The sequence below is a fragment of the Bradysia coprophila genome, assembly GCF_014529535.1.
Source record: "Bradysia coprophila strain Holo2 chromosome X unlocalized genomic scaffold, BU_Bcop_v1 contig_44, whole genome shotgun sequence".
Taxonomy (NCBI): domain Eukaryota; kingdom Metazoa; phylum Arthropoda; class Insecta; order Diptera; family Sciaridae; genus Bradysia; species Bradysia coprophila.
Window position 1 is genome coordinate 792,475 of NW_023503337.1, and position 26,755 is coordinate 819,229.

Consider the following 26,755-nt stretch of genomic DNA (forward strand, 5'->3'; position numbering starts at 1 on the left):
TTTATTGTACTCATGTGGACTGAATAGGGCTATTTGGATTGAAATTGTTCAATCTTCGATTACAATAGACAAAGAAACAAAAAGTAAATCAAGGTAAATGCGACTAGTTCATTGTATTTTAAATTGAACAGCTTTTAAATCAATCGAAATCGATCTACTTTCGCATCGTCATTTTTAATAACAAACAGACAACGTCATCGTAACATGCAGGTCACGTAGAATAAGAACATAAGAACGGTAAACTTTCGTATTTCGACTTTAACGACTTTAACATGCTACAAATACGGTCAAAGTACTTAAAAATATTGGTACAGTAAATGTCAACCAAATTTGTGTCTAAGTTTGTTAACAGCTGGATCACTTATACTTCCTTATATGTGTTTTATAGTCACACAATAGTGGACCAGCTGGATAAAAAAGCGAAAGCAAACTTAGACACAAATTGTGTTGACATTAATAGTAACTTAATTTTAAAAAAATAAATAAATTAAAAAAAAAATAAAATAAAAATCAAAACATGCTTACTGATGCAAAATTATATTCGTCGCTAGCAATAGAATTGGTGACGGCTTTTGATTGAGCACCTGCCGACGACTGCAGTACAACAACTGGTGAATTAGTTGCCAATGTACTGTCACTGGTCGGTGCTGCGTTCACATCATCCGCCTCACCACCAGCAATAGCCATCAAAGATGCATTGTCGATATCAGCGTTACCGGTTAAACTCACCCGCTTATGATTGTCCGGTAAATTCAAATAGCATTCGTTGTCGAATCGAAACTGTGACTAAAGATTTTATGGGAGATTTGTGTTTTAAGACGATTCGCATTTTTTTGTTGTTGTAATTTTTTATAAAAAATAAAAATTTGACAAAACATTTTGTACAAAATTAAAATGAAATAAAATCAACGACAGTGAAATTAAATTTAAAAAAAAAACATTTTATGTGGTGCAGCATGGAAAAAAGTGAAATAAATTTTATATTACTCATCGATGTACATTTTGCTTATAAATAATTGTAAAATTTTGAAATTTAAATTCACAATAGAAATTCACGAAACTAAATTGAAAACTTCTTAAAGCCGTAGTTAAATTGCAATAAGAGCATGATTGAACTATGGCCTTTAATACTTTAGAACACGAAAGAGAACGAAAATACCAAAAAAAAGAAGATCAACCAACGTACCTTATAACCAGGACCTAAACGATGCATTGCACAAATTTGTTGGGTTGTCAAAGCTTCACTGAACAAATATATTGCAGCCATTTGCCCGCAAAATACACGTTCCTCATCCAATTCTGGCGTTGCGCCAATATAACATTTGTCAAATGGCTGAAAATGGAATTGCATAAAACATGAACATAGTGGAAAAAAAATAAAAATTATGGAAAATTTCAGTTTTCATATTAAAAGTCAAACAATGATTTAATGCTGCTTTTGAGGGCAACTTTTCGAACAAATTCTTTCCCATTCAAACTGCGTATGTGTGCTACAACATGAAGCCCATCCTATTACAAATGGAGGCATAAAGCCATTCAATTACAAAATGAAGGAACGATAAAACTTAAATTATTTTCTATTGTCAGCTTCGACGACTGTCACTATATACTTTGTTTCTACAACAAAATTTATACTACGTGTTCTGCGAACTGTGTTTCACTTAAGCTTTAAACTTTAAAACAACTATCGGGATCTTACATCCACAACCACGGCTCGACTCAATAACATTGAGTCAATATTTTATGTAAATTTTAGTTCCTAATATTTTTGAGACTAACTATTTAATTCAAACACAGAGGCAAGCATCCCCATTACTTGTGTGGTTAAGATTTGATTCACCAGCTTCTATTCGTGAAGTTTCAAACTGTGGTAAAAGTGTTCGTACTGCAGAACCACATAATTTCTGGAAACTTCCGGATGCAACTTCTCGCAACTATGTGTCTGGAAATCAGTGACTGGTAATGTCTTTAAAGCTTACATACTCCCAATGAAAATTTTATTTTCCTTTCTCGGTTTTTCGTAAACTTTACCATCTCTTAACATACTTAAACAACTTTTGACTGGTTGTTTACTGCTTGCGGTCAATTTCATTTTTTTTCCATTTTTTTGGCAGTGATATACAGAAGATATACGTGTATACAGCCTGAGCAAACACAGGTAAATTCTCAGAATCTTTTACGAAACAATAGGAACTTTTCCAATATAAATTTTCGTTTTGTAGTTGAACTTGTTGAAACTCGTCTGATTGTGATGTTAACAGTCAATGTGGCTTTGTCCTTTTATACACGCATTTTGATGAGTTGACAACATAATTTACTTATTCAATCGATTCGAAATCGGATTCAAACGTATCGTTATAGTCAAACTATTCTATTTATAAATTGAGCTTAATCCTCACGTTGTCCGGTTGCCAACCATCTGTTCAAATTGATTTGTCGTCAAGAAATGAAACGTTGACAATGATAGCATTTGGAGAGATTTCTCAGAATTGCAACTATAAACGGTCTGACATTATATTACGGTGATATAGTTGAGGATATTGTTTGTTGCTTAATTAAAATTTAATCATTTTCCACTGTTTTACTAATCATGGGCCACCCAAAAGAATATGATTTGCACATTCCTCTGCATTGTATCTTAGATGATGTAAGTCCGGTACTGACAGAAGTATTACAAATTGTAGCTCCAAAATAACTCTCTTACATTTGATGGTATCGCTCATCCAGTTGATATTCAAAATCTGTTCGAAAATAAATTTCTATCTTCACAATATGGATTCATGATGTAAATAACAGACCCCAATACAGATTGGAAGTTTCGACTATTTGTCTGGACAAAAGCACAACAATATGTTCAAATTGAATATCTTATATAAATTACTCCCGTAGAGAGAATGCTTCCATCAATGTGTAAGAGATATCAAATTCAAACTTCACATAGATATTTACTATTGTGAACCATCATTATGCATTGTGATCAGACTATATGGTGGTTTCTTTGTTTTGACACGGCAGAGTTTGATTTACTTTAATCTCAACATATCTTTGTCACAGATATATTGCTTAGTAATTTCATAGATACCAACGAAACGGTGATGCTGATGGTATGCAAGATGTTCAATAAAAAGTTTCACAACAAGATTCTATACTTTCCGTAATGTTGTCATAACAACGACGGCGACACAGTGTGACGCCTCTCACATGAATGAGTACCATTTCTAAGGAGTTGGGTATTGTATAGACCTAGTCCTTATCAACCGCAACGTGAGATAATAACTCATTTCTACGTTCTTTTCCGAATAAGTTTAAGCTTTCACAGACATCCGGCCAGTTTCACTAGCATCGAGTTTATCAGCAAAATTGTCGAGCTCAACAACACAAAATTGCTCCAGTGTTATCAGCCTTAGTGTGTCGTGGTTAACACTGCATAGCAAAAAGTTAATCAGGTCCATTAGCATTACAGTTAGAGGCAATTTTTCAACTGATTTACACAAACCATCAAAACTGTTTGCACATCTTTATAGGGTTTTACCACTACCACGCATGTGCGTATAAACAGTTTTGATTGTATGTGTGGATCAGCTGAAAAACCGCTGAAGCAAATTATTATTGCTGAAAATTCACTACCTCTGACTGTATGCTACTAATTAGGTTTAGGTAATGAAACTTGGAATGAATTAAAGAACTTTTATTCAATTTTATGACATAAAAGAATTCAAATTGCATATCAGTGTGTCGAATCCTACTTTATTTATTCAAGTCTCTTCAGTGTAATGACGAAGCGTCTGTTTTCGGATTTACCTCACAATTTCCAAGTGATTGAAAATCAACCACGGCATGTGCCGCAGACATGTGGGCACTTCTTTACGTTATTCCCATGATGTAAATAAAATCGCCTAATTAAACGACAAATGCTAGAAGACAGAAAGATTTCCATTCAGACGAAAAAGTTTGCGACTTGATATACACTTCGTGCCTCAGCGGCAGACTTAAAGCAATTAAATTTTAATTGCTTACGATGGGAGGTATTTTATTAATAATAGTTGAAAAAGTCTTGACATCGAAAGCAAAATCTGTGTCAACGGGTTACACCAGAGAGCGAAAGAGGCATACAATTTTCATTTGTTTAATTAAATTTCAGGTATCAGAACTTTCATTCACAAATTTTGTCGTTTTGTGTACCTCATCCACACAAAACACACTTTGCGTCGTAAAATCCATTTGTCAAAATTGTCAAGGCAAAATTTTTCAAGTGCTATCAACATCTAAATTCCATTACATTCAATTAATTTAATCAAAAGCTTTAAAATACCGGTGCGTTACCACTTTGTACTATGCAGCTTGTGATGTCTCTATACAGATAGTATCTGTGTGGTATGTGTGTGTGGGTTATGAATACCTCAATTATCTTTTAAAATTTATCTCAACCGTTCACCAGGCGTTGTTAAGTACAAAAGTATTTTCGTTCTACATAATATACCCATCAATGTTCGCATGTTCCGCTGACGAGGTGTAGTAGATCAATTAAGTTGAACGTGTACACATAAACGTTACACACAGGTACGTATATTTTACATGTGGGCAACCCTTTTCCATTAATACCCTAGGAAATTTATCACTCAAAAACTTCAGCACATCATTGCTACCGCTTTCTTTTGTGTTACTTTCCTTCTTTTTTTTGGAGCGACGCATGATAAAAAAGAACCCTCCCCTGAAATTGATTTTTTCTTCTTTTTCGCTCGTCGAAGCTTTTGATGTGTATAATACACATCACAAACACAAAAACCGACAATTAAATTTCATTTAAACAAATTAAAATTTTCATTACCGCAAAATAAAGCGTTTCGTTTTATTTTTATTTAGCGGTTCTGTAACTTTAACCGGAAATAGGAAACATTTACAGAAGTGATGGCAGGCATAAGGGGGAAAGGGGTTGTTTTTGTATTCGTTTAATATGACGAACCGAGTTCTGGTTAAACTTAGTATTCATTACTCACATCATTTGTTGAAACGAACCAAGCCATTTCTGTACTAGAGGCTAATTGTCCATTAACGAGGCACTTTATTTCGCTTTTCGTCCATCGGTTGTATATATAAACTATTGCTATCATATACCACTGCAATTATGAAAGGAAGTTTGAGAAATAATTATTTCATTAATTCTATAAACCTAAGAAGCAATTTATAATCGAAAAGAAAAATAGCCAACCAACCCTTCTGATCGCATCTATGTTACAATCAGAAAAGGGATGACTTTAATTTTGTACTCCAAAAATTGGTTGTTAATTATTAATAAATGGAAAAAAAAAAATTAAATAAAATTTAATTACCTTTCTCGGTTGGAATTCGTATTTTACACAATGTTGAAAACCCTTTCCTTTCACTTTCATTGATGTTAGGACCAAACAATTACCAACGAAATGGGCTGTGTAACCAACTCCTTTAGATGTTTTAAAGCTATTTTATGAGACGAAATAGAAAAGGAAGCGGTTTTTATTTGCAATCATAATCATAAAAGAATTGAAAGCCGAAAAATTGTTGAATATGTTATTTTAGGATTTTTATGAAAATGATTACTCAAGTTGGCCGTACAGATAGAGAGAGAGAGAATAGACAAAGGGGTTGTCATTTTACTGATAAAAATTTAATTACGGTTTTCGTTTTTAATTGCTTAATTGACGATAGCAATTTCAATTTCTTTTTATGCAGTGATTTGATTTGACAATCGTTATGGGGGATGTTTCACAAAGGACTTTGTGCGGAGTTTATGTCATTTGCTTATGTGTTGTATTGCTTATCGTTTAATTATCCAATTGATTGAAAGTTGTTTTGCTTGGAATCGATAAATGAAAACTCCGAGAATTGATCTGGGCACCGTGTAATTTATTACCAAGCTTTCGACTGTATAACAGTCATTTTCAAGGCTGAAAATATCACACAATGCGGCAATTACATAGAGGTAATGAAATTTCACTTTTCGTAAACTTACTTTACTACTAAATTACTAACAAAACTGTTTTCGGTTATGTCATTTTTGACACCTCGTCTATCATGTCATTCTCGAGCATTTCTAGCAAAAGAATCAAACAACTTTCCTATTTTCCAAGAACGCTATTTACTACTGCCGGCATAAAAACGATGATATTTTTGGAATGACCTTCAAACTCCGTTCACATGAAAATATTAATATCCTCCATAGTTACGTCCTAATACGAATGTAAGAATGTTCTAATCAAGTTCCAAACTACTGAGAAAAAAGATATTTTGATTGTTTGACGTCATAAACGTTTCTTCCGTTAATTGTTGAAATTTTGAGTGACTGTTTCCGACCATACGTATAAATCAGAATGTTTTCGGTCGAAAGTCAACGAATTTACAATTTTTTTTTTGTGGACACACTTTAACCCCATTTAAGAGTTAGGTGAACGACGTTTTCTATGGTATCGGTGAAACGGTAATGAAACGGTTTATTGATCACATTTTGTGTTTTGGTAATGTGCAATCTACATCCAACGATTTATTTGCCATCATATTTTTCGTCTCTCTTGTGGAATCATTGAAACATTAATCCGACTCCGCGAATCATTATCACCAATAAATGGACAATTTTTCACCAATTCAACATATTTTTTGACTGAAAAGTTTTATTAAAAGTCCAATTTTTTCAGAAAGTTCAAAGAATTTCATTACAAATAATTTCCATCGTTCATTTCCCTGGAAAACGCATAAACGAATATCATAATTACTCACCAATAAAGATACGGTTTTTCTCGTTCAATATTTACAGAATTGATGGGATCCAATCGAAACCATGTTGTAAATGTGAATCCATTTTCATATGGCCATTTAGCTAACGGTGGCAGCACAACAGCCTGTTTTCAATAAAAAAAAGAAGAGAAAAAAATTGGTAAATACCCAACTAATGGCTTGTCTATAAGGCTCGCTCGTCTATTCATAGAGCATAACATATTTTTTATATTTATTTTTCTCCGTCAATATACACAAATAAATGTGCGATTCCATCTGTATCCTTCTATCTATATACACTATAGGCACGTAAGTGTGTATTCAAACGAGAGCCAATCTACTGGCCTGATTTATTGATCGATCAGTTGGAATTTTAATGTTTTGTGTAAAAGCACAGATACAAAAATTCCGTTCCAACATTAAGAGTGAAGGGCTAAATGGATGCTTTTTGTGTTGTGCTGGGACGATATATATCAAAAATAAAAATTCGGCAACCGAGTGTGGAGGCGGTGTCTTTTTTCTCTTTCGCATTTTTATTTGCTAATGAATAGTAGCGACAAGTCGAGATAGTACTTTTCTTTTAAAGAGGTTAATTGACCTTTAGAAGAGCTTCTTTATGGTCCGTAATGATTTTCGTGTCAAAACAAATTTAATGGATCGATTCATCTACAAAAATGTTTGATAAAAAAAGGAAAATTTGAGCTAGGTTTTTTTCATGACGCCGTAAACATGTTTTTGTTGACAATAACTGTTTGACAACATTTACCAGGAAAATTCTTTGTCATTTTCAGTTTGTTATAAATTGTGATCGAATGTAAAAGTCCTTGTGTGAGTGAGGATTTGGACTTTTCCAATTATTGAAGTTGACGTTGCCTAACCAGCAGAAATTATTTGCTCAGCTTTAAGCTTACGAAATTATTTTGATACGAAAAAAATTCAGGATAATGATTCACAGAATTGCTGTAAGTCAAGAGAACCGTTGTCAGAAACAGCTGATTCTAATATCTCTTGATATCCACCAATCCACCATTTGTTTTCCCTGATAAGCAACGCGGTTATTTGATGACATACCAAAGAAGTACACTGGGTCATTTCCATTAAAGGAAAATGCAATTCAATTCTTCAAAAATGCAAACAATCAAAAAAAAACGTAAACTTATATATTAGTCCATTTGCATTTCCTTTGAGAGGCTACGTCGTCAAGCAAAATGTGTGCCGGAAAATGGAAACTAGTAAAATATTGAATGAAACACTTGGGTTGATAAGCTGGTAGCATAGTAAAGAAATACGTCCAAGCACTCTCATCTGCAGGACTGTGCATAAACTTAAAAAAATATTCCATTTTTCGTTTACGCCGTACAGATTCTTTGAATAACGAAATCTATTTTAAAATACATTAACATTGCTGAATGTGAAAAAGTTTCGTTTAGTATTTACTCTTTTGCGAACGGTTCGCTTTGTAGTTTGAATTAGTATGATAATTAAATTTTTCTCTATTAAATTGCATAGAATGTTTATAAAATTAATGTGAATACAAGTTTAAACGAAGATTCACGAGATGGGTTAGCCAGTGATTTTTACTATTCATGCATCCATCCATCCATTTACATAATTTGAGCGACTCAGATTGAAAATGAGAACAAAAAGGAAACACGCCAAGGACATCAAGTCTACGAACTTTAATTATTTTTGCTTGAATTCTTTTCGTAATAGAATAATAAAATTCGCTGTTTTACTTTGTCGAGAATTAAAATGTTTTCAGTGCTTCTGTCGACAACTTACTCGAAAGTAAATTAAAAAAAGAAAATTCATTACGTTAATTGAATGTTTGTATTCACACCTCTACAGTCTACAGTCACTGGCGAGTCTACAGTCAGTTTTGATTTGCAATACTGTTTTTGCAAGTTAATAATATCCATTTATTAAAGAATAGGTTAGATTGCATAACATCTTTCTTTTTCTAATTACATAAAAACAGTAAAAAGAACTGAGAAAAATTTCGTAGCTCCAATACGCTATTTTAACGATTCACAGGAATTGCAAAAAACTTTATTTAAAAAAATTGAAGAACAAAAATTTTAAAAAAAATTATAAGTACACAACATTAAACAGCATCAAATAATGGAGAACTCGAAATTGATGATGCAATATAGACAAAAAAATAGGAAAAAATCAGAAGTAAGTATGCCAACAGAAACAACATTTTCTTCAACAGAAAATAATTTTATGAACGACAGTATACTTCATAGCGACTTAACTTTTTACGAGACAGCCGAATTCAACCGATATATGTGTTACAAATGATGCAGATTGCAGATGAGTGCAAAATTGGCCATTTATCGTATTTTGTTATGTTGTTGTTGCAGAAACATTTTTGAGATTGTGATGTCCATTAGTGACGTTATTCTGAACATTATTCGCTAGTTGTAAAATCTAAGACATGCGTTTCCGCACTTGTACCGAAATGAATGACATTCGGTTTGATTGAGTGTCAATTGTATGTTTTATGCAACGGCGCTGCGAAAGGTGAACTTTCGCATGCCTGATTTAAGTGACGTATGCATGGCCTATTTTCGCTGGTTTACTGATGGCTTTATTTTTCATCACTAGTGACGAAAAGTAACTACTTTTCATTACAAGTGCCGAAAAGTAACTACTTTTCATCACTAATATGCAGCCAAGCAAATATAATCTGTTGAAACATTAGCATCGTTTTAAGAATTTCAACTCAACCGAACGAACCGATCCGAATTGATTGCAGAGATTCACTTAAATTACTCGGAAAAATCAAATTTTCACTAAAACTGTGCGAATTAACACACAAGTAACGCGGTACCGTATTTTCTATATACATAATGACTGTGAATGATTACTTGACTTCTATAATTAAAGTAATTTTAAAAATTTAGAATTTTGTTGTAAAAAAATTTGTGGTAAGTTTGCGTTTCGAAAGTTCATTTTTCGCAGCTGGTTGCATAAAACGTTGTATGGCTGGTGAAAGGTGAGCAAAAACCGAAAAATTGCAATTTTCTTACAAAATTTCTCCAGTTACACGAGTCGTACAGGGTCGTGTGGGGTGTCATTAGAAAGGTAATCATATATACTATTTATCCGAATAGGGACTTGCAATTTTTCGGTTTTTGCTCACCTTTCACCAGCCACACAAGCTTCGAAGAATTTTTTTGAAAGTGGTTTTGGCTTCTAGAGTCGAAGTCCTTTATGGGTATATATAAAAAATTCCAATAGAAAATGCGTCCGATTTCGGTAGGCTGTTCTTCAAAAGAATCCCTCTGCATAAATTACTATTTTATTTTAATTCGGCGTTGCAAAAAGTGTAGCGTTACCAATGGCATCAATAGGAAGAAAAATTATTATTATTATTATTATTATTATTTTCACAGTGTAAAAAGGTTCATTTTTCAACAAAACAAACCTAAATTTGTATCTGTGATACAAATCCCACCCATGGAATTGTGAGTTTTAGAATATATCGTCGAATTTGGTTATAAGTCCTGATACTTTAATTGACTTTTTTCGGAGAAATTCTTTCTTGAGTTTAGGATGAATGAACTACCATTAAAACAATACGAACTCCCAAATGATTGCAGTTATTAGTTCTTTAAATGAAGATAAACCAACCAATTACCGTCGAAGAAGCATATGAATTAACCGAAATGATTATTAAGACCAGTAAAATAATCAATTTCATCAAACACAACACGACCAACCAACCATTATTTTGTTATACATAAGAAAAGAAAGAAAAAAAAATACTTTTTTTATGGAAGCTAATTAACGAATATCATGCCAATGATAAACTAGGGTATTTACGGCAGTCATGTTAATAATAATAATTTCTAGAATTCAGATAATACAAAATTGAAACCAATACGGAAAAAAAGAAGTCGTCCTGAAGTATACGCTTTCGGGTTAAAATACATAGAAGGTCGATATGAATACAATTTTGACTGATTCTGAAATCTAATAACAAAACCCTCACAGCATCGTGTATTTAATTAAGGTTTTGTTCGTAAAAGTAAAAGGGACGAATATTCACCGTTACCGAGAAACCCATACACAACAACTATTTCAACATGTAACTGTACAATACCCACACTTTATCAACAGAAGCATCTTGATAGTAATTCACAAATAATTATATCTATATATTCCAACTCCCCCGCTGGGAGTCTCATAAATAAAATGACACAACATAATGACCAGATAAACTTTAACCTCTCCGAAAAATTCAATGCACACGATTTCCACAGATATACACTAGCCAAGCTAAATAGGAATGGAGATAGAGTGAGTGTGAGAGAGGGTGGAAGCCTCTCGGCTGAAATAAATAAGTAACAGAATTAACTTGACCCATCACTAATGGGAAAGTGTTTTATTATTTATGACCTGGTCGAGTTATTGGAAAATTCTTACGTCTCCCATTTCGCACAATGCTGTATCCAACTGAGGAGAGGAGTTTTCTACAATATATCAGCCAATTTTTGATACAGGATGAAAGCAATAATAAATTGAAGTATTTATAACCGCACTTGACCTAAGTCGTTATAAAAGCTATTTGTTGAACTTCAACCTAACATGTGAATGTATGCGGCTAAAATATGGCTGTTTACGTTAAAAGCTAAAATGCGGTCCTAACAATATATCCATAGAAAAGAAAATTTTTTTTTTTTCGTATAAAAGCTTCGAGTTTTAGATACATAATAATCTGCTAGACTCAAAGGTTAAATCGAGGTTAAGTATCTATTTACTTATTTTATCATTACAGCAAGATAAAGAAAATATTGTTATAAAGACTTGAGTGCGGGAAGTTACTAACATGCTGCTACATCGATACATATAACATTCTTCGTATTCGAAACAGTATTTGGTGTACGATTAGCTTCTTAATATTGAGTATCCTGAAATGGAAGTTCGTCAATTTATTGCCCCTGACTTGACTTGTTTATAACATTAATGTATATGAAGACTCGAAAATTTCGTGGGTTCTTTTTTCATTTCCTTTTTCACAGGTAATTGGGGAAGCAACTCAATTTTATTAACTCTCAATGAAATATGTTTGCTTGAGGTTGATGATGTGTTGAGGAAGCAATTTAAAAATAAAAATAAAAACGACAATCGCTTTGTACGACTTGTAAAGACCTGTAGTCTGCAAGAGAAAGGTAAAAAAACGTCTCAAATCATTTAGATGGAAACGAATATCCAGACACTCTACAACTAGAAGCGAATTTTTCAACGGAAAACCATACATTAAACCGCTTCCAAAATTTTGTTTAGGCTTGTAGAAACTAGGAACTACAGTCCAATGGGATTGCTACATTGCTTCAAAATGGCTACCCACTCTGCGACCTTACCTTACATACCAGATAAAGTCACATATAAAAACTAAAAGTTAAAAAATTGCTTACCGATCCTTTTCGACCAGGAAAGCTGAAGAACACATCTGGGCCATTGCGGTGCGGCATTTGTCTTAAAACATTTAACAGCTTAGCCGAATGACGTGGCTACAATGTAAGATTTGTGTGTTAGTAAAACCGTTTTGTTTAAATGCCATTCGGTTTATCACATACCCATTTGCCATTAATTGCCTTCATTGCTCCAAATAGTAACTTTAGTTCCTTTACAGTTACGCTATAGCTAGCCAACACACCAAGCATATCGATGAGAAGATCTGAAAATTTGAAATATTTTACGGTTAATGAATTGCAATGAAGAATTTTGTTACGACCAGGGATAATGAACGTTGAATGGAGTCTCTCCATTGACATTCTTTAATCTGACTGTATTTAAGCTTAATGCTTGTCGGATAATATTTTCAAGCAAAGTCTTTTGTCGACTTAAAAACATGTTGTACGCATGGAAAAGCATTTGTAAAATTAATCTTCGGATCCCTCTTTCCATTGAAGTTCCAGTAACTAGTAGGAAAATAATTTCCGCAAATCGTATAAATAATTTAAAATTCTTTCAGTGAAGCAACGGTAGCCGTTTTGGTACGTTGAGCTTAGCTTACACAAGTGATAAAAAGCGTTTGTGTAAACAGTATAATTCATATAATAAAACCTTGTCGTGCAATTAAGCATTTTTTTTATGTTAAAAGTATTTATTTCAACCATTCATATCTCATGTGTACAGGACACGCTCGCGGTCTCATATTTTATTCATTTCAATTAAACGAATAAATATGTGTGTTTGGTTTGCTAATTTAAAAATGTTTTCCGCAGATATTGTTGTCGCATACATAAATGTAAGAGGAAATTAAAGTTAAAATTTAAACCGAAAAAAAGTTTTATTATACGATGTCCGTGCCGCTTTTTTTTATAAATTGGTGTGCAGAAAGAAGAGCACGCTTGTTAAATAACATTAACACTGCAGAGCACACTGGACGTGAACACACAATTTTTTCAATAAACTTTTCTCTAGGAAACATTTTTGTCAATCAATATGTTGTGTACAACATGGGCCGTTCGTCGAATTCACGGATGAGTGATGGTTCTGTGACACTTTTTTTAGCCGGACAATAGTTTTTATTAACGAATCAACGAGTTTTGCGAATGACTGCTGTTCTGTGTTTTAAATTTTCTACATTCGTTACACAACGAAGTTGGGGGACATTCAAAAATTATATACATGTTGTTCAAGGCATTTTAGACCAGTTCACCGGTTTTAGTTTTCCAATACTGCTTTCCCTCTTCTACGTAACGAGCGTTCTTTTTAAATGGTTTGTTAGTTCTATCAATCGAATTTTTTTTAAATCCTGTCCTGTGTGTGTGAATATAAGAAATTCCTCAAATTATTCAGACTCGAAAATTATTATAAATTTGTCGCAATTGAATCCTTTGAAATTTGTCGATTAGTTGATCTTACAAAAAAAAGTGTTTATGTGTCCAGCAAGACACAATACACGAATTTCTAGAATGTCAATGAATGTAGTTTCTGTCTATTTTTCGCATTTTGACTCCATATTAATGGTACGCTGTTAGAAAATTCATAATTTGAAATATTCATAAAATTCCGTGTAGAGCCAACAATAATAAAATCCGTAAAGTGAATGCGAAAACATTTTTAATAGAATTTCGTTGTTCCATGTTCATGTTCTCTACCCAAGACAAAATAATTGAACTTTATTATATTTTAAATAACAAACAAAAATAATATGTTGTTTTACTGGAAGACAGACGAGAGAATAGAAAAAGAAAAGCGAACCAAGGAACAGGGAAAAAAAATCACAACAACGAAATAAACGTATTCAAAGTAGGTATATTATCCGTAAATGGAATCGAAAGAAATACAAAAGCTCTCTGTGCATACAATTTCTGTTTTTAAAAGAATTCCGTTTTATATTAAATTTAACATTTGCATATAAAAATACGTGAATATGTTTTCCATCGCGTTCTGTTTATCATAAAACATTTATTTTGATAACATAAAACGAAAGTAGGAAAAACAAATGGATTGTAGAACGCATTGTATATCCAACGAAAAAAATCCATTTTTCATTTTATAAATACGAAAACGACATAAGAAGTTTATTTTCAACGAATTTGCTGATAAATGAATTGGGTGATTTTGCCAAGCCGCTTATTCTTATAGATTCTGGATTCTGAATGACAAAATGCCATTTTAATTGGTATGAATGAAAGGATTACATTGTCTGTTTCACAATATCGTAGAGCTTGCGTGATTGAAATAAATCACTGGCTTCCTTTAAGTTAGTTAAGCCTCAAGTTCATAAGATATATTCTACGTCAATTAGCAAACTCTTATCTTAAGAACGTATCTAAAGCAAATGTTTGGCATTTCTTGACGTATTGTTTACGGACGGAGGACTATCCGTCATCGACAACGATGAGAAAAGTACACCCGAATCTCTAACGAAATAAACAGATTTCGTGTAAATCTGTTGAACCTGCATAGACTCGACTCAATGATTTTGGCTACGATTTAAGATGAATGTGAAACGTGAAAGTCATGAACTTGATTACTAGTCAGGATTTTCGTTCAAATCGCCAACATTGCTGAGGCAACAAAAATCGCAATATTGGTGAACTATAACATGAAACTCGATATTCTAAAACAAAGGTGTCAAAACCTGTCTCACACTGTTCCGCTACACACTGCTGCACATATCACTTTTCATCCCCCCGGCCGTTTTAACTGCATGCTGATATTTAACTACACAATTAAATCTGGAACAGCTCGCGGGATGTCGGTTCCCATGGTAAGTTTTAAAAACAGTTTAGTCAGCAGTCATCGAATTTCAACAAACTCATAGTAAAAACATATTCATAATAACATTTTATGCAAATGACGTGTGATCACACATCGAACAATGATTATTTGGAATAGTTTCACGTTTTTGTTCTTCGAATTAACAATAATTTATTCGAGCATAAAAATACTAGCGCTTTTCGCCGAAACTTAAACTAAATTTCACTGGAATTCAATTTATGCATTTGTATGACTCACATATTTTCTGTGATAATAATAATAATTAAACATTATATTCGTAAAATAGATCGGGAGCGTTCAGACTCAAAATTTAGTATTTATATATATGTTCAAGCGTAGCGTGAAATTTGTTCAATAAATTTAGTCCCAATTCAATAGCGCATTTGTGATTGTAGCCACGTTGATTTTAGATACGATTATGGCATTTTGCCTCCTGAATGGAAGTGTTATTACAGAATTTATTAATGTCCGCATTGAATTATATATAAAATTATGAATCATTATTGCATTTATGTATGATTCAATTAAATGCAGAAAATTTCGTTTTTCCTCACATGCAGACACTATGTGAATGGTCATTTATTAAATGGAGTGCAAAATTTGTGGTGATGAATTATAATATGGGTCAAACGAACCGCCCGTTAAATATATATATCATGGTTTAGGTCGAACAAATGCGAAAAATTCATTTTAGTTATCGACTGGAACCACATAAAGATTACATTGTTAAAATTGTTAAAACAGATAATGCGTAAAGTGCTGCACAAAACATAAACACACTGTGCACTGCACAGTGTTTTGAAATTAACCGCTTGAAAAAGCTTGCGGGAATTATTCGCGCTACGTTTGAGTTGTAATGTATTAAACGAGGAGTGCATAGTTCAAGGTTCTGAAAGAACAGGTTGTTTTAATTCTAAGTTGGATCGCAAGTACTTTCTGAGTGCTACAGTACTACAGTCTACCAACTTCACAGTGACAGTTTTGGATCATCTTTGTCCCATTTTTTACCAATTTTGCATATTGTCGATCCCATCAATGCAAAATTGCTCGTGTGTTTTCGGCCTTAAATAATTGTATTTTCAAAGTTTTTGCTAATTTTTTGTTGAACTGTATTCACCACAATCGCGTATCGCACGCTCATATAAACACATCCTTCCGATTCTGCCATTTAAATTTTTCGAAAGCAATTTTTTCGGTTATTTATTGTAATTCAACATCGCATTTCAACATGCAGCATCCAAGCGCTCACTTTGGGCTATTGACATTAAGGAAGTAAATGATTGCGAGTGAAGTGAGCAAATTTTTTTTTTGCAATTTTGTAACTTCAAAACGTTCTACCTCACTTGCCAGAGCCCTGGGCTAACCCCATGGATTAGACCAGCCCTGCTTTCAACGACAAATTCGACGACTTCATCACAAAAGAAGTGCACTCTTCGGTCAGACACATATCATATGTAACAACAAGAAAAAACATAATCCATCTGCGGAGGTATTATCGATTTCACCTTCTTATTTATTGCTTGCCTTTTAGTAGCGATTTGCACATTGTGCTCAAGTAGTGTCTGATGCTGCGACAATTTGGGATTTATAAATAGCAGTAAAACGAAAACGAATTCTTTTTAATGCGCAACGAAATTACAACCAATACATGTAAATGTAGAGAGCGGAATTTCAGATATACGAAATCAAACTTTATGAAGAAGAAAAAAGAAAACTCACCAGCAACAACTGTTTCAGCACGTTGCAATCGTACCAAAACATGTTCAATTAATCCAACATCTGTGCAGGCTTGTAAATTACGAACACTTTTTCGCAAAATCGCAATAAACACGCTCCATATTTCCGCCTGTAAAGAAAGAAAGAAAAAATAAATAAATTTTAAAATACAAATGTACCGTAATAGGAAGTGTGATGGTAATTGGTAATGTTTCTAACAAATCTAATTACATGGAAGTCTTAATCACTGCATTATTTGTCGCCCTTAAATCAACCTATTTTTTTATCATCGTTACTATTATAACACTATGAACGTGCCATGCAGAAACTTGATAAATTGGTACATTAAATCAGAATATTTTATTTCATTTGTCTGTGACACTGTAAATTACAAAAGAATTACGATTTAACAAATGGAATAATTTAGTAACCGTGGAACATGGTAGCGTACAACCATCTTTTAGCAATATCGTTTCAGCAAATTTCGTGTACAATCTTGTGCTCGGCAACACATAAATCTACAATGCAAGGGAGTAATCTTTTACGCTTATTTAAATATCAATTAAAAATTTAAATTATAATCATTTCCAGAAGCCTTCTTGTGCAAAAGTGAACGCGCATTTTAAATTATTCCAACGGATGCCTTTTGGGAAATGACTTAATGCATTTTCATTTTCCGTTTAATGTTTATGGTAGTAAGACTATTTTATGATCGTCTTGCACGTATCTTGAAAATATATTTTATGTCTGAAACAGTCGTAATTTGTTACAATGTTCAAGTGTTATATGGTGTGAAGTATGTATAATATTATATCATGTGTATGAACTGGATATAGCTATTAGTTACATTTGGTTGATTATTCCAGCTGTTGTGCCGTAGAAACGTTTCAGTGAGTTATATGTATAGAGTGTATGGGGAGCTTTTTTTGAGTTATTTGAAAAATTTTACGACTGTCCATTGGATCATAAAAAAACTTATTCTTTCCTCTTTTCTACTTTCGTGCATAAAATATTGTCAGAATTTTTATGAGGCTTAATAATAAAATTTTCGTTATTAAATAACTGTCGATAACGTGGGCACAATGTTGACCGAATTGTATATTGTGGGATAGAAAGAGTATAAAATGAGTAATGTGCCCTAAACTACGTTGGGTAAAATCGTTACCGTTGTTTTTCATTTGATAACGTTGCTTCATCAAAGACATTTCTTTTGTGATTGGAATTGACGACTAGGAACTGATGGAATGACAATGAGTTAGATGTACAGTACAGATGAATTCTGTAATATTTGTAATATGGCGTAACGAGGCGAACACGAAAAGGTTGTTGCTAACGATTTTTATTTCATTTTTTTTTTTGCGTGTGGAAGATTCACTATTAGGGAAGTTTAAAGTTAATTTATCATCAGGTTAACTAATATCAACTCAATAGACAGAACGGCTCAGTGGCTACGAACTGTTTTTCCTCGAAAATGACCCGGATGTGAACAACACATTTTTCACATCCAATCGTTGTAGCGAGAATGTCGCATTGGTAAAGCTCACTCAAGCTTCATAATTTGTGTATAAGGATGGAGATGTTGGTGGCTACACAGCAAAAGGGGCAAGCCAGGGGGCAAGCACAATGGTCCCACCAAAGATTACCTCGACGATACACCGCAATTGTTATTGAATTTAGTGTGCGATCAAGAATATCTTTAATATTTAATATCAATCTCTTTAATCAACCAAGCAATTCAATTTTTTTTCGTGGAAATTTCTCTAATATTCACTCGTAATTGGCTTGCTCGTACGTACACTTTAGGTGCACTTTCAGTTAGTGTGATTGAAAAGAAATCAACTTGTTTTGGTGCTAAATTACTATAATTTATTGTCAGTGCGTACAGTTAGAAGAAAAGTTCTTCCAAAGAAAAAAAACGAATAAAGAAGGGAAACGTTTAACGAATCGTTATTTTATTATGATGTCGATAGACACCATTTCTTTGAAGGTTTTATTTTCTTGAAATGGATATACAATTCCGATTGAAAGCCGTAACTCAACCACCAAAACCAAATTAAATTCATATCGAAAAAAGCCCCTCGCCTTGTTTTTATATACCCCAAGATCCCTCCATATTAAATGGTTTCTAACTTTCTAAACTTTTGGTTAAATACTTAAAACCACAGCCATTATTTATAAGCCCATTCAAGTGTAGACATTTATACTTTTTTATTCATCTTTTTCGGTAAGAAACTGCGCCACACTGACCTTTAAGACTTTACTCTTCTTCTTTTTGAAACATTGTTTTTGTTATTGGCTAAGGGATTACACTTTCTTCGCCTCTTATCAAACACACAAAGCGAAATAAAAATAAAACCTTTCTGCCATCAACAAATCCTAACAAAATATAATAAATAACATTCGGCTCAGATGGGACAGGAGAGAGGTTGTATTAAAAATAAATTAGAGGGTTGATTGCATGCTTTAAGGGATAGCTCCTGGTTCTACGATCTACCAATGAAAATTTCTTTTTTTTTTGTATTTTATTTTAAATTAAATTAATGAGAAGTGAAAACGGAACCCAAAATAAAAAAATAAAATCGTTCATGTATCAGTTGATCAACGTATAAGCAAGCAAGCATCCATTCATTTCAATCGGTTTATGTGATTCGAGAATTTATTAGGGTAAACGCTTTAATGGCAATCATCGTTATAGTGACCATAATCTAGAAAGCATTCATTAAAATGAAGAACATATTTGTGAATCAAATACATATAGTAGTGCCTGAGAATCACACACTTCGAACCATTTAACTTTGCGAATAATCTATTTTGTGGATTCGAATCCCTATTCCATATCGAAATCGGGTTGGGTTATGGGGGAGCTAAAGAAGCTTTTGTTCTTGGAAGGATTAATTCGAAATAATGCAAAACATGGAATTAAATTAAATATGCACGGCATAAGATACACTTACAGTGAAATCGCAAATGTTATTTAACGGCATTTTCGAATATGGTGTTTTTATCGTCATTGTGTTTAAGCTTAATCTCCTTTGAATTTTAATTCGTAAGTCAAGAAGAATTACATGTTTGCTTTTCGAAATTTAAATGGTGGTGGTGGTGGTGTCTACGGTTCGGTACATAATATAGAAATTGCTACGATTTCTTATTGTAGCAAAAAACTTATTTCAAATAATTTAACAGTTCAAGTAACACTCCGCAGTAAACGTGATCTCAATCTCAAAACCATTTCCCATGAATCATGTGAATTTCATTTCATTTAGGTTGACGAATTCACATTTTACCGAAAGCTTTATGAAATGTTCCATTCACATAGAATATTAGACAAAGTTAGTCATTCCGCACCCTCCACAATCCCCATCGCACACACGCACACAATTCAAAATCAATTGGGAAATAAAACATATCAACGATTAATTTCATTTTGAACGACCGTAAATTCCCTGCATGTATGTTTCGTATTTAACCATATTATTGTAGAGATTTATTCCACCAAATCAAATTTCATTTCAAATGAATGCCAAAATAAATGAGAAGAATTATTATGGGAGTGAAAGAAAAATGTATTTCTCTTTTTTATGTTTGTTTAACGTTTTATTTATATAAAATAAGTTCAGGCAGATTTTTCCCATAGATGTGTGTTTTGAAAAATAAATATTATACTAGAATGGAATGTATGCTGCCAAGTTGATGTATTTTTATATGGCTTTGAATGGTGTCATTCTTTATAACGTTATAACGTTATTTTGCCATGCCATTCTTGATGCGTCTTTGTTTTTATAGCATTCATGTGTAGGGAATACAGTTTACAGTAAAGTGGAAAAAGTATGTAGTTTGTAAAGGGAATTTTTGTGTCGATTTCCTTTTATGGAATCGTTAAGACTTATGAGAAAAATATTATGCAAATGCAGGATTTCCACAAGGTGCTGGAAATAAACTTCAAATGACATGCTTTTATGGATATTTTTTTATAAAGAATAAAAGTAGGAAGCAGATTTTCTTCTTTTTTTTTGTTTCGCTCATTTTATGGATGGAGCTTTTATTTCAGGAAAATTGAAGATTATTTCTGTTTTTATAATTAATTAAATGCAGACAGCGAGGTTCAACATTAAATTTTTTTTTTGTTTCGACTTCAGTTTGTCGTTTGCTAGGCTTTTGTACATCAGAAGATATGTTTTCGTTCTATCGTACATGTAGGGAGAAATGGTACATACTCGTAGTGATAAGTATGAAAAAAAAACAAAGCTCAAGCAAAAGCATAAAAGTGTAACCTGTTATCCTCGTAGTTGAAGTTATAAAGAAACTCTGCAAAACTTAGTTGTGGATATACTATTCTGAAATATAGATGCGCTTATCTAGACCTCAGACATTTATTACGCCTCCAATGGAAGAGCATCTGATTATACAAATTGATTTTTCACAACATTTTTTCGGAATAAATTGATGAGAATCACTTCGTAAACAACGGTTGTTTGCATCGACTTTTACTGAATTCACTGATCATCTCACTAATGACTGTCTCGATTTTCTCTCAACAGATCATTTTTACAAAAACCTTCTTAAATCCATTCTCTCTACTATTATCGCTTTTCGCATAAAGAGTTTGCGATAAACTTTTGCTTCTAATGAGTTTACATGACCTTCCCTCATGCGTTCCACCGTTTGCTGAAGAACTCTTATGCAAACACTAAGCTGTAAAAAAATCTACATACAACTGGGTCAGTATGTTTATGCTATGAAAGTAGAGGCACGTATGACGATACAAAAAGAAGATGTCATTGTTCTCATTACATTAAACATAAATCTAAACCGAAAACGAAACAACCATCACTCCAAGCGCCATATACACACACATACTAAAAAAAGGAATTTATATTCCGGCGAATCATCCCAGCAGAATTTAATTCTACTCTCCTCTGTTTGTCATGACTTCGTTCTCATCTTCTTCTATTTTTTTTTGTACCAGATGCTCCGTTGTACCGTACATACATGAATATTGTACGTGGAACACAAATGAATTTCATAATGAATTTTCCGACAAAAGAACAACAACTTCAACAATAATATAAAAAAAAATGTAGAAAAAGTGTCATCTATCCATCCAACCCGCAGCGTCATTTCTACAATATGATTGCTCTGAATCGAGCATATATAGAGAGTGTATGTTAAACGGTGATGATGGTGCACAAGAGTGTTCTCGAAAAGTAAAGTGCTGATTCATATCGTCTCAATTTTGTACTTAAAAGTAAACACTATACTTTCTTCTGGTTTTTGTGTTGAAAATGCTTATGGAATAAGATGAACCATAAGAAAAGCATCTGAAATGAAGTAGTTACGCTGGCTGAAAATGCGCACAAAAAAAATCGACAAAAAAGAAAATTAAAACGATTTTAATAGTTTATGTAATTCAAGTGTTTATTGTTGTTTATAATGTAAAATGACGCTTCAGGGTAGTGGACCGTTTTATGTGTTTTTCCATTGTAGTAAATTCCATTTTTAGTATGTAATTAGAAGTTTACTTCTAAAGTGAATTTGTTTCTCTTCTATATGGTACAGCTGTGTGATAATGTAGATTACCTGGAGACACAGGACGCAGTGTTCCATGACAGATGAGATTTTTTCAGCGTATATTCGAGTGATGGAATCAATTTTTCTAAACAATTTACACTCCCGTACTCGTTGCAAGTACATTTTTTTTCGATTTTTTGGATACTTTACCGAAAATAATGAGAACATCCACCTCGAGAAAAGGTCGAGGATAAACATCTAGACAAAATTGTGCCCAATTACTTCTATTTCCTCTCATTTATCCAGAACTATATTTCCACTTGTCCTTATTCCCCTTTCACTATTTTATCGACAAGTCGTCTACTTTATCGATTTAAGATACAATCTCCGAGCTTCTAGTCGACAATGACGACAAAAAATATCAGATGAATCGATACTTTAACCAAAAGAAGTAGTAGATTTAACGGTTTAATGGCAGTAGTGGATAATAAAGGCTACAAACAAATATGGCCCTTTCGTGATTGCGAGTAAACACAACATAAAGTATAATTAAAACTTCTACATTTTCTTCGATAAAATTCAAATCACTCCCATTTTGTACCAACTACAAATTAATCTAAAAGGTCACTTAGCAATCAATACCCGCCACGCACATTTTCATTTGGTCGACGTTAACTTTGTGTATTTTGTTGTTGAAATAGTACAACTTTCAAACGAACAGTAAACAAAATGAGTTTATCGTACCATTTGAGAAACTTTTCGAAAGGTTATACAGGTTATAATGAAATTGTATTAAAGTCGACATTCAACTCTTTATTTCACATCAATTGGTGCGGTATTCGTATTAAACGGCTCTATTTCCAAAACTTATTTAACTTCTTAATATTTCGAATTTTCTATTTGAAAGTTTTGATGAGAATTTACCTCAGCAGTAAAAATTTGATGTGCATGACTAAATTGACAAAACTGTATACGCGCCCGGATATTGAGCAATTATGCGAGAGTTTGGAACGCAAATGACATCGAATGATAAGTCGTTTAATTTCGCTTAAAATCAATCGAAACTTTATTGCTGTAAAACGATGGTAAATGAAACGGTAAATATTTTAACTTACGAAATTATTTATTCAAACTTCAAACACAAGATTCAGTCAGCTTCTTCTGGCAACGATTTGAAAAGAAAGACTGAAAGACACAACTCGTTAGTATTTTCGATGCTTGTTCGAAGTTTTTGCTGCACGAACGGATAATCACCACAACAGTGCATTGCAAACATGAGATCGTTGATTGGGGCATGATGCAAATTTAATAAAAAAAAACTATTTCTGAAGATCAGTGCCGAAACAAAGAAAATATTTCAATTTGTCTGAAAAGCTCGTCTTTTCACATAAATATCCTAACTGAAGATGAACATCATAATAATTCAAAATGTTCCATATTTTCACAGACAAACAAAAGCATGTTGTAGAACTCAATCAAAAGTTTGAATTTTCCATGTGCAAGAATAGCATCTAATGTCACATCCTTTTCTCGTCTCTTTTATTTGAACTTTATAATAACACCGAACATGAACACAACACTTTTCACATCTATTTGTAAAATCACATAAAAATAGAGGTTGAGTTAGATGGGAAAATGTTAGGATTATGCTGTATGAAAAATGATAATCAAGACCAGTAGCGAGCAATACGAAGTTGTTTTAATAAACAAAATAACACAGAAAACCATCGAATGAGATACAGTACGGAAGAGTGGAAAAACAGCAAAGTCCTTACGCTTTTTAATAAAAGCTTTTAAAATAATCCATTCGGTATATGTGCTATGCTATGATTTCTATACATAGCTCAAACTTTGCAATTCAAAATTTTTGAAATGCATGAAACTCAACATAAAATTCTATGCTGTGGTTGTACATATTACGAACTAATCGAAAAATGAACTCCTAGCCAGTGTACATCGAAAAACATTTTGTATCTTACTATGAGCGACACTCTTGCACCCAAAACTGACGGTAGTGCAAGTGCACTTTGCGTTAGGGTATATATATAATTGCAATCTTGCAACTATGTCTATCTCGTCAATCCTGGGTAAACTTTGAAGTGAATGAAAAGCAATCATCATGAGTGGAACAAGTACAGTAACGAAATACTTTCACTCGCTCCACTCGTATAATGACGCTATCTACGGGATTTATTTTAATAATTGTAAATGAGTTACATCGGATACCCATTCGAATTGAATTATTTTCGGTGTAGATCATGATCATATACAAATTTATACAAAGTCTCTTATACAAAAAAGTAAAATTCTGCAGAAAATATTTGTTTTCAATTTTATTTTCGAACGGAATTTAATGTGAATAAAACGTAACGTAATTACTACGCTAGTATGCTGTTGTGCCTGCACATCGAGGGGGAAACAACAAGAGCAAATGGTGTTTCGAATGAAGGGAAAATATGGCCGAATGAAGGAAAATATGAGCGAATGATTTGAAATATGAGCGAATGACATGTGAATGTGAATGGTGGGACAGGATTTTCCATTGTTGTTTCCCCCTCGTTGCACATATTTGTACAGCAGATTTTTTTTTCTTTGCATTCGTAAATTTTTTTTTGCTGTTTGAATTGTTCGTATTGATTCTTGTTAGCTTTGAATATCTCAATGCGAAATTTGATGCTTTTTCCTAATGTACATTCCTACAATTCAAAATAAAATCGGCTTCCGTAACAACACTTTAAAGCTAAACAAATAAAGCACCCACGCTGTGTTGGCTTAACGCATCCGTTTAGTAGCAGTGGCATTTCCATGTTTGTGCTTCAGACCACTTTTGAGTTGGTTGCGGGTTATTTAAATGTTATCGAGTTTTACTAAATATAAAGGAGTAGCAATTTTACAACAGAATTTATTTAGAAACCCTCAGCGTTGCCGATTACTGTTAGGGAATTCTAAGAATCGACATTCTCATTCCGCAATCATCTACGACTTATTTCACATGCGCATCTGAGAACAATATTGGGATACGTTCAATTTTGTATTTAAAGTGTATGGGATGACGCATTCGGAACAAATGACATTAATGAATTGCATTAAAATTGTCGGTAATTTTCTTCCTGTATTTCGAATAACGAGTACATTATTTCAATGTAGAAAAAAAAACAACCATAACAACTGACACATCTAGTTTAAAGTCCTTTATCCAGAAATCTGTTCCAAATAATTTTACATTTTTTTTGTTTTGAAAAGCATTAACGATATGGCAGCCTTATTCTAACAATTTGCACATACAAAAAAAGAGTTCCATTTATCCTCCCGTTCATACTTTACACAAATTTTATGCTGCTTCGACTATATCTACATCTATAGTTCGAATAGAATCCCAAAAGCAAAACAAATTTCATGGATTTATAGTAGATTTTCCATAAAGTTTTCATTACTTTAATCCCAAGTCGAAAAACGAAAGAAAGAAAAGCCTTTATTTAGCTGGGAAAAAGGTTAAATATCTCATCACTAGTCTTTCTGTATTCTTTTTAGTAATACCTTGGGTCTGTATCATCATAATGGTGTAGTATAAGGAAAACCTTTTTCGCCGTTTAAAAGATTTTTTACTGCAACACGACCCAGCTGCTCGGTTTCAATTTAATTTTCATATTCATTTTTAGCCTTTTGTTGTAAATTTTGTGGTTATTATAAAACACAAAATTTCCAGCTACGATCTTTTGAACTCGTAAAAAATGTTTTTAATTTAATGTTGTCTGTTGAAACGGAATTGATTAAAAGTTGGCCCAACAAACAACCAGATCAATGTGTTATTTATCTGAAAATGTTTTTCTGTACAATCCATATCTAGCCGAAATGCGAAACATATAAATATAAATAATTTCCATAAATTTCCACAACTCGTACAGAAAAGTTCCGTTAGAAATTCCATTAAACAAAAGATTCTCCCGAAATAAAACCAAAACCCGAAAATGTTTTTCGGTGGATCGAAAAAAAAAGTACGGGAAAACTTTTTTAATACAAAATAATTAAGTTTTTCCAGTTTATTTGAATATGAATGAGAATTTATTTTCCTAATACGATAGAATTCAGCTATACCTCTCACAACATTTGTACAGAATATAGAATAGGGCAGGCAGTCGAACAAGAAGAAAAAAAAATATGAAAATTTTCCGCTTATCAGCAATTACAAAATAGAAATTAAATTTAAAATAGAAAATAATGAACGAACCCAAAATGTCGAAAGTTCTAAAAAAAAAGAAGTTCGACAAAGCAGTTAGATAAGATGTGAGACTCGTTTAGCACTTTATTAGCATTTTAATGGTTTTAATTGATGTTTTTGCTTCGGGAACGGAGTTAAATAGCGAGGTGTGCTATTTTACATGTTCAAAACGGAATTTTAAAGTTTACATTTACAAGAGCAAGCAATTGGGCAAATTTGATTATTGTTGAAAATAAAACAAAATTTATCCGAAACTTGAAACTGACTTTACTCGTTTATAAATAGCAAATTAACCGTATAAATTAATGGTAGTGGATA

At 32.8% G+C, this 26,755-nt stretch overlaps 1 protein-coding gene across 15 annotated transcripts in view; it reads right to left on the minus strand.

Annotated features, from left to right (window-relative positions):
* Nucleotides 1-26,755, minus strand: part of LOC119070005 (neurobeachin) — a 152,066-nt gene that overhangs the window by 29,634 nt on the left and 95,677 nt on the right. For 10 of the 15 annotated variants that reach the window (XM_037174266.1, XM_037174265.1, XM_037174263.1 and 7 more), the window contains 8 exons: nt 16,714-16,840; nt 12,336-12,436; nt 12,174-12,269; nt 6,751-6,872; nt 5,331-5,457; nt 4,998-5,117; nt 1,187-1,333; nt 526-786 (listed from right to left, as the gene is read on the minus strand). In XM_037174266.1, coding sequence (XP_037030161.1) covers nt 526-786; nt 1,187-1,333; nt 4,998-5,117; nt 5,331-5,457; nt 6,751-6,872; nt 12,174-12,269; nt 12,336-12,436; nt 16,714-16,840 — 1,101 coding nt within the window. The remainder of the gene's footprint in view (nt 1-525; nt 787-1,186; nt 1,334-4,997; nt 5,118-5,330; nt 5,458-6,750; nt 6,873-12,173; nt 12,270-12,335; nt 12,437-16,713; nt 16,841-26,755) is intronic. The other 5 variants (XM_037174271.1, XM_037174270.1, XM_037174268.1 and 2 more) reach the window with 1 other exon arrangement.